At 45.2% G+C, this 18,212-nt stretch overlaps 1 protein-coding gene and 1 long non-coding RNA gene across 2 annotated transcripts in view; one reads left to right on the plus strand and one right to left on the minus strand.

Moving 5' to 3' along the window:
• The window catches only part of CDAN1 (codanin 1), a 205,490-nt gene extending 191,189 nt beyond the window's left edge, over positions 1-14,301 (minus strand). The window contains exon 1 of the mRNA XM_078659513.1: positions 14,003-14,301. Coding sequence (XP_078515639.1) covers positions 14,003-14,101 — 99 coding nt within the window. The 5' untranslated portion in view covers positions 14,102-14,301. The remainder of the gene's footprint in view (positions 1-14,002) is intronic.
• Positions 14,302-14,983: 682 nt separating this feature from the next.
• The window catches only part of LOC144780946 (uncharacterized), a 51,780-nt gene continuing 48,551 nt past the window's right edge, over positions 14,984-18,212 (plus strand). Inside the window, exon 1 of the long non-coding RNA XR_013600845.1 lies at positions 14,984-15,350. This is a non-coding gene — a long non-coding RNA (uncharacterized LOC144780946). The remainder of the gene's footprint in view (positions 15,351-18,212) is intronic.

Here is an 18,212-nt window from a genome sequence, read left to right on the forward strand (position 1 = left end):
TTCCCGAAAATATACCATTTTATTTATTTATTTATTTTGAGAGTTTTATACAGCGCGAACAAGATCTTTGCAGATATCAGAGCGCTTTACAAGTAAAAAATACAAAGTAGAATATACAAAGTAAAAATACAAAGTAAAGAAGCGAATATACAAAGTAATATATGAGGTAGTTAGGTACAAGGTGCTAGTTACATAGGTAGGTCAAAGGACATGAGGTAGGTCATAGGTGTGGTAATGTAGGTACACTGAGTATAGACAAACAGTTGTGTCAATAGCATAAAGTGCAATAGCAAGGAGCATATACTTGCTTAAGCGTCTTTAGAGTATCTAGAGTTTAAAGGTGGGCCTAGTTGAGGTGGGTGTGTGCAGGATGTAAAGACCCACAGGTGCGAGTAGAAGGGAAGTAAGGATCGTTGAGGTGGAGAGGGTAAAGTGTGCAAAGTCAACCAGGTGCGTCAACAATATAACAGTAAACATAATCAACCAGGTGCATCAAACATTATAACAAAATACAAGGAGTGAGCGTATACAATACGTAATTCGATAATACAGGGTACAATAGGCCATGGACGGGCAGGACTTACAGCGCAGATTCATGAGTGATACGTAGAAATAGGTCATGTGTATTTTGCCATGAGGATCGCTTTAACTTCCTTCTTAAAGATAGTGTTGGAGGTGATGAGCCTTGTTTCAGGAGGGAGTGAGTTCCAGATCCTGGGCGCCATTCCTGAAAAGGAGCGTTTATACGTTTTTTCCTTCCGAAATCTTCGGGGTTTCAGCAACAGATTGCTTGTGCTCCTAGTAGTTCGGGAGCCACCCGAAATTGTCAACTTTTGAGTGAGGTAGGCGGGTGAATTCAGATGCACAGCCTTGTGTGTCATGCATGCGATTTTCAATTGGATTCTGGCTTCAAAAGGTAGCCAGTTCAGTGATTTAAAGTCCGGGGAGATATGTGAGTGTTTTTTTGAGCCTGTGACGAGTCTCGCTGCGGCGTTAAGGGACGCTCTTAGGGGTGCCGTCGTAGTTAGGGGGAGCCCGCAGAGGGCGGTGCAACCGTATTCTATGTGCGGGATGACTATAGATTGTACTGCAGTTTGGAAGTCTTTGGCAGGAAGGAATGGTTTAAGTTTTCTCAGGGTATTGATTTGGAAGTTCGCTCCTTTGGTTGCCTTGCTGATGTGCTGCTGCATGTTGAGGTTGGTGTCAAGTGTTATGCCTAAAGATTTTGCAGAGTCTACTACGATGGGCTGTACATTTAGAGCCGTTAATTGCTTAAGCCATGTTTGAGCCGTTGATATTTTAGCGGGAGGTGAGATCAGGAGAAACTCGGTCTTCAGAGCATTGAGTTTGAGGTGATTCTCTGCAAGCCAGGATTGGGTGTTACTGATCGTGGTGTTCAGCAGCATGATGTCCTTGGGAGATTGTATTTTAAGATAAAGTTGGGTGTCGTCGGCATACATGTGAAAGTGCACATTAGAAGCCTGTAGCAACGTGGTGAGAGGTTCCATAACTAGGTTGAACAGTGTTGGGGAGAGGGAGGATCCTTGAGGGACGCCTAGCGATACTGGAACCGGAGATGACAGCAGGTTGTTGCTTTTGATTCTTTGTGTCCGGTTGTGTAGAAATGAGGTGAACCACTTTAGCACAGTCCCTGATATGCCCATTCTTGTGTTTAACAGTTCGAGTAAGTTCTCATGTTTAACTGTATCGAATGCTGAGGAGAGATCCAGAAGGATGAGGAGACAGGTATCGTTTTGGTCTAGGATTTGGAGGGCATCGTCCACTATGTGAGTCATGGCAGTTTCGGTGCTGTGCCCTGCTCGGAAGCCTGACTGATGAGCGTTTAGGAGATCAAACTTATCTATGTGTTTAGTCAGTTGTAATTGAACGCATTTTTCCAACAGTTTAGCGAGAGTGGGAATGTTTGTAATAGGGCGGTAGTTGTTTAGATCAGTGGGGTCTGCTGTTGTTTTTTTTAGTAGCGGTGTGACTTGGCCTACTTTGAGGGCGTTGGGGATGGATCCTTGTTGAAGAGAGCTATTGATAATCTTAGACCAGAGTGGGAGAAGCCAAGGGGAGAAGTCTTTTACAGCGCTAGCAGGAAGGGGGTCAGAGAGGTGATTGGAAGGTTTCAAGGCGCTGAGCAGTCTGCCAATTTCTTCTACGGAGTAAGTGTCAAAGGAAGACCAAGTAGCATTGTTCTTTGGTTGAGGTATTGCTGAGTGTCGGGGGTTGGAGTACAGGATAGCGTCATTGAGGAGATCGCTTCTTATTCTCTCAGTTTTTTGGGTAAAGAAGGCAGAGAAGTCTTCGCAGGAAGGAGTAACGTCCATGGAGCTGATTGTCTGGGGATGCTCTTTGGATTGAGTTCTGACTAACTCAAACAGTTTTCTTGGACGGTTTTTAGCTTGGGCGAGCTGGAGGCTGAAGAAGTCTCTTTTTGAGCGTTTTATTTTCCTGAAGTAGGCGTTTCTCTGTTTCTTTAGATTTTTTAGGTGTACTGCAGAAGGGGCTGACCTCCAGGTGCGCTCTGCCATTCGCATCGCCCGTCTATCCTCATTGAGGCTTCCGTCATACCATGGGTTGGAAGTCTTCTTGGACGAGACTCTTTTCAGTTGCATGGGCGCCACCTCATCGATTATTGTGGACATAGTATTGAGATAGTAGTCAGTCAGAAGTTCAACGTCTGTATCGCCAGGAGGGGGAAGTAGCCGATTGCAGCTGTTAGGTGGTAGGGAGTTTGGGTTGAGTTTCTTCAAGTCTCTTTTCCACACTTTGTGCTTAGGGGGTTGAACTGAATTAAGTCTGGTTTTTTCCTTGATGATGAAGGAGACAATATGGTGATCTGACCAGTCACAAGGTTGGATTGACTCCAGTTGAATAGCGCCCTCTTTGGAGATGATGAGGTCAAGGGTAGAACCTCTCTTATGGGTCGGGCTGTTGCATATTTGGTTGAGATCAAGTGCGTTGAGAAAGCTTTTGAGGCTGTTTACCACTGTGTCACTGTTGTCATTCCAGTGGAGATTGAAGTCGCCAAGGAAAATTTGGGTGTGCTGACGTCCTGAGTTGGCTGTAATTGTGTCCATGAGTTGTTGGAAGAAGGAGAGATTGTCCCCAGGAGGGTGGTATATAATGTGTAGTGAACATACCGGTTTGCTTTCGCTGATGATATCAAGGCAGAGGTATTCACAGGAAGTAAGAGAGGAGACGGTCACTTTGGAGACTGAGAGGTTGCTTCTGTGAATGCAGGCAATTCCACCGCCTATCTTTTTGTCCCTGTCAAGTCTAATGATACAGTAATTGGGGGGGACTAGGATATCCAGTATAGGTGTGGAGGTGTCAGACAGCCATGTTTCAGTCAGGATGGCTAGGTCCAATTCCAGGGACATGATGAGTTCGGCGACCTCCGTGGAATGTCTTTGGGCCGATCTGCAGTTGAGAAGTATGCATTTAAGGCTAGGGGTGCATAGGGTGGAGGAAGATTCCAAAACGAGGGGTACATTAGTGAGGTTGTTGGGGACAGCGCCTCTGTTGTTATCCTTTAGGTGCCTGAGGTCGTTAGATATAATCGTTGGGATGGACATGTTGTTGGTAGCTAGTGGCTTTTGGGGAGCCGGGTCGTAAGAGTGGAGAAGGGTGTGTACGTCAAGGTCAGAGATCGTGTTGGTGGTGCGTCTGGGGCGATTGGTGGTATTGCAAAAAGGGGTAGAAGTCCAAGTTGGGGAAGGATGTGTGATGAGGCGAGAAGGAGGTGTGGAGGAAGTGTTGTTAGGTGTAGAGGAAGGAGGAATATTGCGCTTGGTAGTAAAGAGATTGCAATTGTTATTGCGATTGTTGGTGTTGCTAGGGGGGATAGAAGTCCGGTGTGTGGAGAGTTGTGTGGTAGGGCGAGAAGGCGGTGAGGGGGACGTGGTGTTAGGTGTGGGAAGGGTGGTGATGGGGGGGGGGGTGTCTGATGGGGTGTGTGATGAGCAACTCTTTAATGGAGTGAAATTCTTCTTTCAGTTGGAGGAGGGTGGACATAATAATGTCCAAGGTGATGATGGGCGCGGTGTTGGGGGAGGGTACTGGTGCTGAATCGGCGAATACGTTGACAGGGGGCAGTCCGGGTGGAGAGGCGGGGCTGGTGTGGGTGTTGGGGGCGTTAGCGAGAGGATAGGTGTTGTTGGGAGGCGCATCCGCGCTAGGGGGGGGAAGGGAATAAGGGGGCGATGTGAAGGCTGGCTGTTGTGGGGGAGGAGGTGGAATATTGAGGAGTGAGCGAGGGGGGAGGGAGGTTGAGGGAGGGATACGGGCTAGGCGTGGCGGGAGTGCTAAGTGTGGGGGGGGCGGAAGTCGGAGAGAGAGTCATGATGTGTGGGGTGCCATTGGGGGAGGAGGGGTGCTCTGATAAAAAATGTGCGGGGGAAGGTACGGGAGTGCAGAGTGTGGGGGGGGAGACAGGAGGATGAGCGGAGGTAGGGAGGTTAGGAGGGGGGCTGGGAAAGAGAGTGGTGTGTGGAGGGACCAGGTCTAAGTCTGTGTATGAGGGGCGGGGAGGGGTAGCTGGGACGGGCAGGTGATTGATTGTGGAGCAGGGTGTGAAGGTGAGGTGCGTGTCTTCTTGCTGCTGCACTGGGTTAGGAGAGTTAAGGGTGGGAGCTGTGACGTTAGGAGAGGTAGGACAGGGGGTGATATGCGTGCAAGTCCGAGGATTGGAAAGGTGCTCTTTGAGAGAGGGGAACATGTTGTCAAGTAGTTCCAGGTTTCTGTCTGTCGCTTGAATTAAGACAATCCCGTTGTTGTATATAGTGACGGTGGTTCTGCCTGGGAGGAGTTGGGACGATGTGATGGAGAGTGTTACGCCATGTGCGGATTTCCGGGAGGTGGAGACGGTGAATAGGGTGAGGAACACTTTTTTCCATTGCGCTCTGCGTGTGGTGTGGAAAATGATGTCGGTGTTCAAGGGTCCATTGACCGATGAGAAGTAGGTGTCGGCAAAGGGTATTTCTGGGTGAGACCTAAGGAAGTCGTGTTTAAAGCGTTTAGTAGCTTTTTTGGTGAGCACGGGAGGGTAGTTTATTTTATATGTGTGTTTGCCGCTGAGCTCCATGTTGGTATGGTGGCAGTATAGCGCAGGGGATGTGAATGAAATGTGAATGAAATTGCTGGAAGCAATGAAAACACTAATGGCTTAGTGCGTAGCAAAAGAGAAAGCATAGGTGAAATAATGGGTAGTATTTTTAGTGCACCGATACCTGGAGTGGGAGTGGTTCTGAACACTCACAGAATTTGCAAATTATCCACAATAGTGGATGTGTTGTCTACTGACACGGCTCATGGATTTCTGCTGGTCAATACCGAAATGGTTGCGATCAGATCAATGGTTTTGCAGAACAGACTTGCGCTTGACACCTTATTAGCAAAAGAGGGCGGAGTCTGCCGAATGTTGAAGGCGCAACATTGTTGCACTTACATTCCGGACAAAAGTGTACAGCTCAAAAGATATGTGAAAAACATTACTAATTTGGAGAAGGAACTCAAACCACTCGAGGTTGACAGTGCCTGGAAGAGACTGGTTGATGGTCTCTCCAATGTAGGTCATTGGCTTGCTAGCTTAGGTAAAAGCTTATTGTTTAAAGTACTGATGCCAATTGGAGTGATAGGTTTTATCCTATTTCTCATATTCGTCTGTTGCAAATGTCGCAAACACACAAAGAAGTATCAAGTGAATGCAAGGGGAGTGAAACGTAGTGCGGATGAGCTTGAATTGGAAGAAATGAATAATCAGATTTACAAAAGGGTGAAAAATTCTCACCCTACCAAAAATGAGAAAAAAAAACTGAATCGCCTGTTGGAGGAAATAGAGTTGTACAAAGTGTGAAAGAAAGTTGGCATCTGGTTCCGTTATTTTGTGATGATAGTAAATATCATCAAAGAGGGGATTGATAGAGCAAGATTTCGCATCGCGACTTGCTCGAGTCAAGAACCTCGAAATCTGTTATAATCCTGTAATCCCAATTGTACGTTTTACTAATTTTATGTATTTTTGAATGTGCGTGTGTATCTTAGTGATGCTTGCCTATGTGCTTTATTAATACAAATAACCCTTGTAAATAAAATGGCCGCTGCTTGAATTTTGCTTCTGCGCATGCGTTAGATATAATCACGTGACGTGACGTAGTTACAGTTTGGAGGGAAAGGGTGCGCATGCGTAATAGCCATAAGATGGCAGCTTGATGTGATAACGTGGTGAAGCTTGCGCCGCTGCTCTTGTGATATTGTCTGTTGCACTTACCCTTAATCGCATAGCATATTTTTATAATGATAAACCTGAAGTACGAAATCATGATATGTAATACATTCATTTATTTCTATGTTTTAATTTGTTTTCGCTTACTTTTCATGTATCACGGGAAATGGGGGTCTGAATGTACTGAGAGCCATCTTGAAGGTCCCTTCCACGCATGCTCACGCAGCCCGGGAGAGATGTAGCCTTGAGCAGTGGAACTCAGCCAGCTGGCAGCCACAGTCAAGATGCTCATGTGAAAGCAACCTCTGACCCAGCAAGATGGAGTTAAACTGTTCTGAAACTGTTACAATGATATTTTTCTATTGTATTCTGTGTATTCTCTCATGGGAACCCCAATCTTGCTAGGCGGTACCCTAGAATGTAAATTAGGTCTTAGAAAAGTCTGTTCTGATTGGTGTGTTAACCCATCCTACCTTAGGACCAATCGAAATTGGGGATTCTGACACTTTGCAACATTGGGGGGTGGTACACTGACCCGAAAACAGTATAACTAGCCTAGGTTCACCTAGGGAATTTGTCCGACTTGTCCGAATAGCTGACCTGTCACTGACCCAACGCACTCAATAGGTGACTGAATTTACAGAGCGCTGCGGAGCACTCTGTCCGAATTTGACCATAGACTCAAAGGTTTTACTAAACCTTAAGTGCTGGTGGAGCACTTCGCTGGGGAGTTCGCTAACCCAATCGGGGTTCTGACTGATAGCTGCAGAGAGGGTGGAGCGCAGGCGTTGCTTCCAAACTGCGGGTGCTGGTCGTGCCTTGGTGGTCCTGTCCTGATCCTAATCTGGTTTTCCTGTCCTGTCCTGGGGTGTCCAGTCTGCACCTGCTGTCCCGTTGATGTCTGTCCTTCCTGGGGGTATTTCCTGCCCTTAACTGACCCGTGGCCAGGGTTGGTTTTCACACCAGTCTAGGTAAATATCTTGCCGAAAACTCTAAAACTGCACCTTTCTATTTTTCTGTCTTTGCTTCAATAAAGACATACCTTTGCATATGAAATTTTCCATACTTTCCGCAACCTTTGAATATCCTAAAGTCATTTCGCATTTAATTTCATAGCGTGTTCCTATGTTACCCTACCTTTTAGAAATCATTGTCTCCATTGCAGCTTGCAATTTTCTGATGTGGTCTATAATTTTTCTCATATAGAACTGACTGAAGTGAATTTCTAGAGTTATAGCGTATTCCACTTTTTACTCTTATTTAGTTGTTTTAGGATTCCTAATTTCCCATTCATATTCATAAAATATGTTTCCCGTAGTATAAATGTATTCTTGCATAAACTTGCCCCTCTAAAGATGTCTATTTTTAAGTTCCCTTTTTAGCATGTTTCCTGTCGCACTATCATTTAGAAAACCTAAATGTTTACCCTTACTTTGTTCCTTTATGGATATGTGATTTTCGTCATCTTGATTATTGACTGCCTTTTAACTGTAAACCTTATGATTTCCTAAACTGATTTCTAGATAAAATTCTTAAAACTTCCCAGTTGTCCGTGGTCATTTGATGAATATCAAAGTTATTTAAAATTGGGTTTTGTATTTTGCTGCCTTTCCTTTTACAGCTAGCTCCCTGACCCATCGTGGTCATAGGTACCCGTAACGGTGGATGGTAAGTCGGGTACACTGGAAATAATCGAAAGGGACTCAATGATTATTGGTAGTGGATTGTAAGGTCATCTGATCAATGCATATGGTGAAGTGAAGTATATGGGCCCGAAACCTAAGTGGTGTAATTATTGGTCGGGTGACCTGCGATCTCTATCAGTAGCAACTTCTGGAAAACTGGGTGGACTTACAGAATTGCAGATTTGCAATTCACAATCTAATATCATCATTAAGTACATTACTATCACCCACCCCTCCTCTTTAGGTATTGGTTTAGACCTTCAGGACTCAAGGACTGTAATAATAAAATATTCTTCCTTTCAGGTGTAAAAGTGCCTGAGTAACCAATTGTCTCAATGTAATTTAAAAAAATACTCCTTTCATTCCAACCAATGCAAAAGAGGATCTCCTGGACAGTACGGGAACTCTTTGGGAGGAATAATAGTAATTTTAGTGTTTTCCATGACAAGAAAGTGGACTAGTTCTAATGTATATGCTAAAAGAAAACGAGGACTATAGTCCATTCTTTACCACTTCATCAGGCTCCTCAGGAGCAATTTCAGTTAGTTAACACCCTTGCTGCTGGTGACGTTCAACGGATGTCGCGTGCACTACCTCGGTAGTGCTGCGCACGTCCGTTGAATGTCGCGGCCCCGCCCGCGCAATAGAACGTTCCGACTAGCGCGGAACGTTCAGCGCAGGCAATGGGTTAAGATCATGTTTAGAAGCAGTAAAAAGTGATTAATTGATTGTACACTTCCCCCCCCCCCAAAAAAAAAAAATCAAAAAAGATTTTGAAGGAACTTTTTTTTGTACGAAAGAGTTTTCCTCTGGAATATTGAGTTTGTTTGCCCAAAATGGTATTTGATAAGAAAATATGTGTATGTTCAGAAACTGATGTGCTGGTGAAGGCAAAATGTTGCAATTCCAAAACACATTTAACATTCATAACTGGATGATAAGTCAAGCTGAGTTGGGGAGACATATTGGTGTGGTTATGTCTTTTGTGCCAAAGTGCACATGATTCTTTGGCTGTTATATCATTAGGTGGAGCCATTTACTATTGATAAGCTTTTTCCTGGTATCTTTGCTAGTAACCTTATATGAATTCCTTAGGTGGTTACTACTGGTATTCTGCTTATGGTGGTCATAGTGCAGTGTTAACATATGTGGTTGCAATTTTACAGAGATCAAATCAGATCATAGCTCAGGCGGAGTTTCTTTGATCAGAAGTAGCTCTCACAACAGAAAAAGATGGAGAGCACTGCATTTGATCGAATAGATTTCACATTTCTATAAATCAAGGTGCTACTTTTGGTTGCCATTAGTTGGGAAAGAAGGGTGAGAGAGTTGGAAGTTATATTATGATCTGAACCCTTTTTAAGATATTTGCCTTAAATGGACATTATTAGCCCAGGTCCCGAGTTGGTGCCTAAGGTTCCTCCAACATTGTTCTGATTATTTAGTTTTGCCAGTGTTATGTATTTCTCCAGTTTCTCAGGAGGAACAAGTCCTCCAAACTTTGGACGTAAAAAATGTAGCCCTGCCAAGTACCACACATCAGGCGTTATACTAACGCATTTCAGGACGGTGATCCGCATCACTACACTGAAATGCAAAGTCGTGCATTTTGGAGCGCCGCCGGAGTGCTACTTTTAGCACTGAGGAAAGCAGCACACAGCCGGAGCTGCAGTGGCAGAGTGTGGCTGACAGACTGTCTGTTGCAGGCTGGGGGGTGGCTCGGCTGCGCTCTCTGGTTCCAATCTCCGCTGCATTACCATTCACGTGACATGATGGAGTCTACAACAATGCGTCCTATGATTTGCCCAATGAATGCCATCAGAGACAGGGCTTATAAATAGGCGCGGGCGGGTCGGCAGTTATCCATTTCTTAAAGATTGGTTGGAGGCTGTCACTGCTCACACCACTATCAGTTGTGCTGGCAGTTAACATAGAGCTTGCAATCTCTCTCATCAAGATGCCGCTTGTATACGGGTCTGGACTGCGGCCATGCGAAGAAAGTTTGGTGCCTGCAGCCTCTGATTGACACTGGCCTATGCCTCCCTCGCCCTGTCACTAGTCAGTGTCACATAATTTACCCACAGAGCTGGTTTACACATATTATTTATTCAGCATTCAGAGTGGGAGTGCAGTGCGTTAGAGGACTGTGTACCCAGGCCAGAGTCTGACATCACATCGGTCAGTGGATTGATAGATTAATTTTAACATCATGGCACTTCAGATGTTACCAGGGGAGACCCCGAATACCAGCACGTAAAAAGGTTGAGCTTTTCATGTCATGAACTGACAAACTAAACAAACTGTGAATTTGTTTAGTTTGTCAGGTCGTGACAGGCCCAATTTTCAAGCACAGTACAATATATTTAACAGTGTCACAACCTGTCGGAGCCTCGCTGTAGCTTATTGCTCTCAGTACGCACTTATGCTGCGGTGACCTGGGCTGCACTATTAGCAGTAGTTCATTATCGATAGTAGCCGAGATCCTCACTGGGGCCTCTAGGCCTATTTCCCGGCACCAGCCCCGTAGGAAAGCTGAGATCAAGCAAGGAAAAATCTAAGAATTGAAGAACCAGGGGCCACATGTATGAAGCAAATTCGCATTCGCAAACGCCAAAATTCGCAGAATTTCGGCGTTTGCGAATGCGAATTTGCAAAATGGTATGTGTAAAGGAAAATCTGGTGCAAAATAAGGAATCGCATAATTTGCCTTAGGTCATGTATGTGCGCCACATGTGCACCCATGCTTATTTCAGGGGTGCAACAGGGTGTCCTTTGGACACCCCCGCACCCTTGAAATTATTCTCAATTTGCGATTTTCAAATTGCGAATCGCAAAATTGAGAATACCTTCCCATCATTCCTATGGGCCTCCTGGCCCATAGAAATGAATGGGAAAGTATTCCTTAATTGCGATTCGCAATTTGCTAATCGCAATTAAGGAATACTAAGAATTCGCAAAAAAATTGCACATTTGTACATACATACCAATTTGTGATTCTGAAATAGCGATTTCTAAAATATCGCTATTTCAGAATCGCAAATGGGTACCTTGAAACATATGGCCCCAAGTCTTCAAGCTTCTGCGGAATACACCATATACGGTTTCCTCACATAGTGAGATAGGTAAAGAGTTCCACAGGGTTGGTCCAAAACAAGGAAAGGACCGGCCACGCATGCAAGCGAGTCTGAACTTAAAGGTGCTTCAATTACAGAATTCTGTAATGCTGAACGTCTGAGTTTCCACACTCTTCAGGAGTCAATTAAGGGTGCTATTGTGGGGAAAATATTCATTAGGGTAGAGGGCATTCACTCATGAAGCAATGACTGTGAATGAAAAGTCTCGTACACGGAGTGATGACAATTACAGGTAAGTAACCAATCATCAGGCACACTGACCCATAGCTGCCAACGTTTCAGATTACTTATGTGTGACATTTTCAGAACTTCAGTGTAATTATGAGTGACATTCAACGACAATGAGTGACACTTTCTCGCAAGCAAAAATCAGGTAACGGGGACAAGGGAAGTCTTTACATTTCAGAAATGACACCTATTTGAGCAATTAGAAACTCTAAGATTATCTTAACATGCTGAAAAGGACCAGAAATGGAAGGGTAGTCCTCCTCAACAGGTGGCAAAAGCAATACCTCATCCTTCTTTGGATTTCTCCCATGTACATACTCCTTCAAAACACCAACTCTCCCCTACAAAACTCTCATACATTAGCATAATCTCCTCTCATCCTACACTTAAATTACACCTGCTCGCACCACAGAACCGCAGATAATTGACACCGTTCTCTCAGTTTTAAATTTGCCATTCCATGCTACTAAACCTTACCATAGTGATCAGTAAATCCAATCTTCTTTCTGTAAACTATTGCTGTAACTGGGCAGATGTGTGGGGTTCCGAGTACCTGTACTACTTTAATTTAAAAGAGAGAGCATCTGCACTTCTCAGCAATGCTGCAATATTTAATGGGAGACAGTGGCACTTTGAAGGAGGAAATAGGTACTGTATAAGTACCAGCACTTTTTGTATGTTTTCATTTAAAGTACTGCCTGCAACATTTCATTGGTATAAGTCACTCCTCCAACTGCAGCCATCAATAAGCACGGAATGAAAGCCCCTTCTGGACAGGCCACTAACAAACTTTCCCAACTACGGGTTCAGCTAAGTTTGCCAATCGCCCAAACTGGTGCTGGAATTGGTCTGCCACAGCAGTCGCTGGGCCTCACTTGAATTAGGGGGCTCAGCGCAGAATTGACAGTTTGTAGAATACTCGTTCACAGCTGCCCGATCAGGTAATCGAGAAGTCACAGGCTCTGCTGTGCCTTCTGAAGATGGTACATCACAAGTGCCCCGCCATTCCCGGAACACACGTGGAGCCAGGGCAGGTGAAGAATGCTTTGTATCACAGGCCCACCCAGACCACCGGAATCTCTGCCTTGGGGCCAGGGCTGGCGAAGCAGCAGGGAGCACAGCAGGACGTAAAACACTGCTGTCAGTGTGAGCACGATCTCCTCACACTGGTCTGAAAAAAAGATAAACCCTAGTGGGCCGTATTGCCCACATGATAACAGAGCAGCCCTGCGGCCTGCAGGGCACATTACTGTGAATTTGAAATCAGATAATGATCTTGTAGATCACCAGTTGCTCAGAACCGAAGGATGACAACCAGAGAGACAAAGCAGCCCTGCCTGTATATTTAAGTGTGTGTCTGAATTTAATTATCAGATAATCTGCCTGATGACTGTGCATGCACGCGGCTCTGCGACGCTGTGTGACAAGTTAATACAACACTTTCGGTGGAAGCAGGCGTCAGTGCGTGGACAAAAGAAATGTAATTAATTTAAAGTAGTACTTACTTGAACTTCAGAGTCTGTCTCCGACTGTCTGCGTTGGTCCCGCACCGGCGCCGGCCGTAGAGCGGCACGAGGACCCGAGGGCCCGGCGGCTGCACAGCACACTGCATGCATGTCATGGCCATTCAGAGCCAATCTCCCAGCCCGGACGCAGCGCTGGCAATTGGTCAATTATCATGCTGCAGCTGGCCTCCCGCCGGGGTAACGAGGGTTACAAATATATGAGCAGACACTCGACATGACTCGAAGTCTCATTCGAGTTCCCCACCGCTTTCAACCACCTGACTTCCTCCAGGACGCGACAGGAGGCAGAGGTCACATCCGTATAATCCCCTCCCCCACGGTGCCACAGCCACTAGCAAGCAACCACTGCTCAGGGCAGGCCCCGCCCCGGGTCTAGGTAATTCGGCCGTGTCACAATGAAGTCAGTGATTTACAGCCGCGCCGCGAGCGCGAAACATGCAGCCAGGCAGCAGGTGCAAATTTGTAACATTGTCTCGTAGCACTCTCCGTCAGAGGCTTCTGAGCTGCAGACTAAACTTTAACTATCTGCTGCCAAGTCTGCGAGGATCAGCAGAGCCGGCACACTGTGTCACAGATGCCAGCGGCGCACGGTAGCACATGTGCCTAGCCAGTTTCAGCATGGCATTCAAAATGCGTGACAATGCATTTCAGTGCGGTGTTGCGGAACACCACACTGAAATGCGTTAGAGTCACGCGTGATACTTGGCTGGCCTGACTGACCCCCTAAGTAGAAGTACTGGTCGTCAAGTTATAATGTTCCATATGTTTTGTACTTATGGAACCTGTGCTGTATAGTGTAATATAGTTTTATGGAAGGTGTACAGCGCTCTTATGTCTACAGTATGTGATCAGCGCCATACAAAATCTCAAATTAATACATCGGATCGAAAAGTGTTTGACAATCAGTCAAAAACAAGAGCATCTGTACTCTTGGAAACACATTGCCAGGCTGTACAGCTGCTTTGGACGCTAATCACACCCACTAGTCTTGTGCTCCAAGCCTCGATGTAGAAGTCAGCCTCACTCGCAACCTCCAAATAAGAACGCTCATTGGTCACCTCACACACATTCTACCAAGATGGCCGGCAGATATGATTAGCGTCTATTCCTTGCACAGGTCTTTGCTGCCATCTATCGAGGGTAAGTATCTGCCCTCTAGTGACAGCCCTTTTGCCTCCACACGCGCATAGGCTTTACCTGAGGTGGCCGCTGTCCATGCGCTCGCTTTAAATAATGCAGGACGGCGCTGACTGCCACTTCTTCCCGCAGCAGAAGCTCCAGCACCTCCGCCGCCATACTTTTCCCGCCTCCTGGCAGTGCGTGCTTCTATTGGCGCGGGAAGAGTGGGGGGTTGGCCTACTGACCACCCGTCCGTGCCTGCTGCTATCGTAGGGGGGCTCTGATCAGACATGTAACCCTGAGGATAGTATGCCTTTGCGGGGAGGAGGTTCTAAATGCGAACAGGGCACACGCTATCAGTATTTCCCCGATGATCCTGTAAAGTTACCAGGTACTGGAGACCAGGGTCGCTCACGCCAACTTGTAACATGGCGGACATATTGAACTAACGAAGATTCTATTGAGTGAGGTGAAATGTAACAAAAAAAATTATCGAACGCATAAGCTGGAAACGCAAACCTCCGTTTGAAAGCTTTACATAACTATGCCTTTTAGAATTGCCAATAACGGATATTTAACTTTTATCCGTAAAGTGAGGAAATACTTAACTATCACTTAAGGTGATTATAACTGTTTTTATCAAATGAACTGTTTGAAGGTCGTGTGCAACACTTTTAAAATAACAGACTATTTTCCTGCGTGGGCTACCACTGCTTCGAAAGATTATAACACCATCGTGATAGAATAAGATTGGTTACTTGCAACGTCAGTACTTTTCCATTTCCGAGACCGACGCATGTCAGAAATAGCCAATCACCTCAGAGCTGCGTCTGATTTCGTTTTCTGGAAGCGTCCCTACCAACCGCGCGAGGACACGTGACGTGACAAAGTTAGCGCGTGAAGCAGGTGGCCTCAGCGCTACTTAGATTGGGAATGCGTGTCTAGTGAGGTTGGCGCGCGCTCTTTTGAGAGCACAAACGTTGATTGGAGGTTAATGACATACTTGCTAACCGTTAACAACATCGAACAGGAAGTTTTAGGCAGCGCTTGCACTGTGTATCTGCCAGACGTGCTCCATTCTGAAGTGGACTTTAATATGCCAAAACTTTAATATGCCAAAACTCCTAAACAGAAGCGGCGGACTCATAGCTGACAAGGTTTCAGATTGCCATGTGTGACATTTTCATAATTTTAGTGTTATAATGAGTGACATTTCATTGAGTATGAGTGACACTTTCTTGAGATCAAAATAAAGCAATGAAGACGAGGAAAAAATAACTATCACAAATTATAACCATTTCTGCAACAAGAAACTCTATATTAGTATTAGCAACTCATCTAGCTTTGGCGATACCTGTCACTCTGGCTCTTACTCTTTGCAAGGCGAACCGGCAGCAACTGGCAGGCCATGGCCGCAATGACTGAGGTGTGAGTACATCTTTTAATGATTTATTGTTCACTGTCTATATTTTAATTACAAACATATAACTACAAGTCCGCAAACATGAACAAGAAGACTGGAGCTCTAAGCACTGCACTGTTTAGCTTAGAAAGCTCCACACATCAGTCATACAACTTTCACAGCGTCATCCAAACATACCAAAGCCTCTTGTTGTCCACTGCTAAGCTGCTATTAATTAATGCGTTTACTGAAACAAACTCAATGATGAAGTTGAAACCTGCATCCCGCTCCTCACTTATTAACAGCTGCTGACAGCACAGGCAGCCTGGGCAGGTGCGAGCAACAGGCAGCACTGCGCGTGCCATGATTGCGGAGGTGCCTGCAAACCAGTAGCCAGGCGCCTTCCTGCACAACAAACTCCCCGCGCTCTGGCAGCAGGACGTGACATCCCTCCCGGCGCCAGACTTTTGTATCACACAACCACCTGTCTCTGTAGTAGCCATTGGGCACTACCTTGTGACGTCAGGTTGTCTGACTCAGAGGCTGACCTCGACAATCACAAGGATGATCAATACATTGTAGCAGTGCACCAGCCTGCCAGCAGCCTTAGCTCAGCTGCGAGCCCCAAGTCTGCGGTAGGAGCACGTGCATGCAACGGACGGCGCTGCCAGCTGCCACACACTCCATACCCGTTTTAGGCACCGCTTCAGTGACAGCTGAGACACTATGAATATGCGTGAGAATGCATTTCAGTGGTGTGATGCGGAGCACCACACTGAAATGCGTTAGTCTAAAGCCTGATGCGTGGTACCTGGCAGGACTGCTTTTGATAGTAAGGCACTCCCTTGTGATAGATTTTCACTCCAGATGATCCAAATTGTACTTCACAAAATGTACGTATTTTACCATAACTCGTCCCAACATTTTGAATAATTTTTTTCAAAAAGCGGTTTTGCATATCTTTAAGTAGCGAAGCCTTTGCAAAAAAAATTATTGGTCAGTTGCTGAATTTAAGTGTTAAATTGGTACTAATCAGTTAACATTCTTTCTTAATCAGTATTAGCGTGTGTTAACACTTTCAAATAATACTATTGGCAGAGAAAGAGCTGCATTATGTTGCATAATTTGTCTTGTCACATAATTTAGTGAGCATTTCTGCATAATTCAGGCAGCACAGTTTATGATCTCACATGACAGCCCACGTGATGCATGTGCCATCCATAAAAAAATTCTCACTTTCGTTTTGCTGAAGAACAAATTACTGAATGACATGAGCGCCCACAATAGTGACCAAGGACACTGTAGTACTGAACTCTCGAAGTGTCCATGAGGTATTAAAATCACACGTGCACAGCTAAAAAGTAAATTCCACCCACATTTCACAGGCATCCGGAGGTGGAGTGGTTCATAAGGAAATTTGCAGATTTCACTGGAGGCATGTATCCCTGAAAGGCAGGTAGAGCTGGGGAGGACTCACTCACACGTCAGTCTTTTCAGACGAGTAACAGACTGTCCCTTAACTCGCTAAGCCCATTAGAGACACAGCCTAGACTAAATTCTCTTTGTGTTTCTTTTAGGCTGTATATCTGGATGCGAAGAAACAAGGGTGACTGGGCCCAAAGGGAAAGGAGGGTAGGCAGGGCCACAATAATATAAACAAAAACAATTGCCTATGCCTCGGAGCTAATTAGGGTACACAATGATTTATGTACAAGTAAACCACAGTTTATTAGTTTACCCAAGAACAATTTATGTTTTCATTTGTTGCTCAATTTACGAAAAAGCGAGAGTATTCAAAACAGACAGAAATAAGGCCACTATCAACCTCAAGTCTTAGCCATACATGAGTTCAGAACAACAGTTTGTGCATATATACAGTGGACACATTTTTTTGCATATATACAGTGACAAAACATGTATTGGACATTAAACAACAAAAAACAATTTTTTGAACCAACATGTGTCGAACATTAAGACAAAAAACAGGGGGTACTTTTACCATAAGAAGAAATTACCATAAATACATTTGCAGAGCATGGACCACAAGACCTTACACATTTAGAAATGATTTGGCCCACCAATATTAATGGAAAACGAATGTTTTAAACCAGTTCAACTATCATGACCTGAATACGAGGTAATCAGTAAATATCAGGAACATTGCCCATTTCTGCATTAATAACATTGGCCGACTGGCCAGTGAACGAGATAAACAAATGGGGGGTTGCCGACGCGTTTCGAATCCTGTTAAAAGACTTGCAGGATTCTCGTCAGGGCAGTGTAAATCTAGTCCATGGGAACTGTTTAGAAAAAAAGAACAAAACAGTTTGTTTTACTAACAAGTGGGTCCTCAAGCCACAACTCTCTGAACAATCCAAGAGACGGAATACTGCGTACCTTGTGTAATTCCTGCCCACAGTTAATCCTATGTTATATGGAATGTCGTCTAAGTTGAGGAGTTTACGCTGCAACAGAGTAAAAAGCAAGTCAAATCAAGCGGGGTGGAGGGGGGACCCTACACACTCGTCGTGATTGTGCTAAAATTGGTTACCTGCGTTCTGCGTAGTTCTTTGCCAACCTGCGCGGTGTTTTGCAACACTTAAAAATCCGCTTTATTCAATATCTGGAAGTGAGTAAAGAGGGCGGGATTTAGACAGCTGCTCAGTCGGTGACAACCTTGTGACACACTAGTGGTCATACCACCAAGTAGTCGACTTACTTGGGCACCAGTCCGCGGTGGCCGCAGGGGGGGTTCTGACTTCTCGCCCGAATGTGACAGCCTGTGCGTTTTCAATAGGCGTTTGCAATTCAAATCATTAATTTTCTACAACAAGTAGACAAAGCACATTTTAGTTTGCTTCTACTACGGTGACGCTCTGGCGCACC

This window comes from Lissotriton helveticus, chromosome 9, assembly GCF_964261635.1.
Source record: "Lissotriton helveticus chromosome 9, aLisHel1.1, whole genome shotgun sequence".
NCBI classification, from domain to species: Eukaryota; Metazoa; Chordata; class Amphibia; order Caudata; family Salamandridae; genus Lissotriton; species Lissotriton helveticus.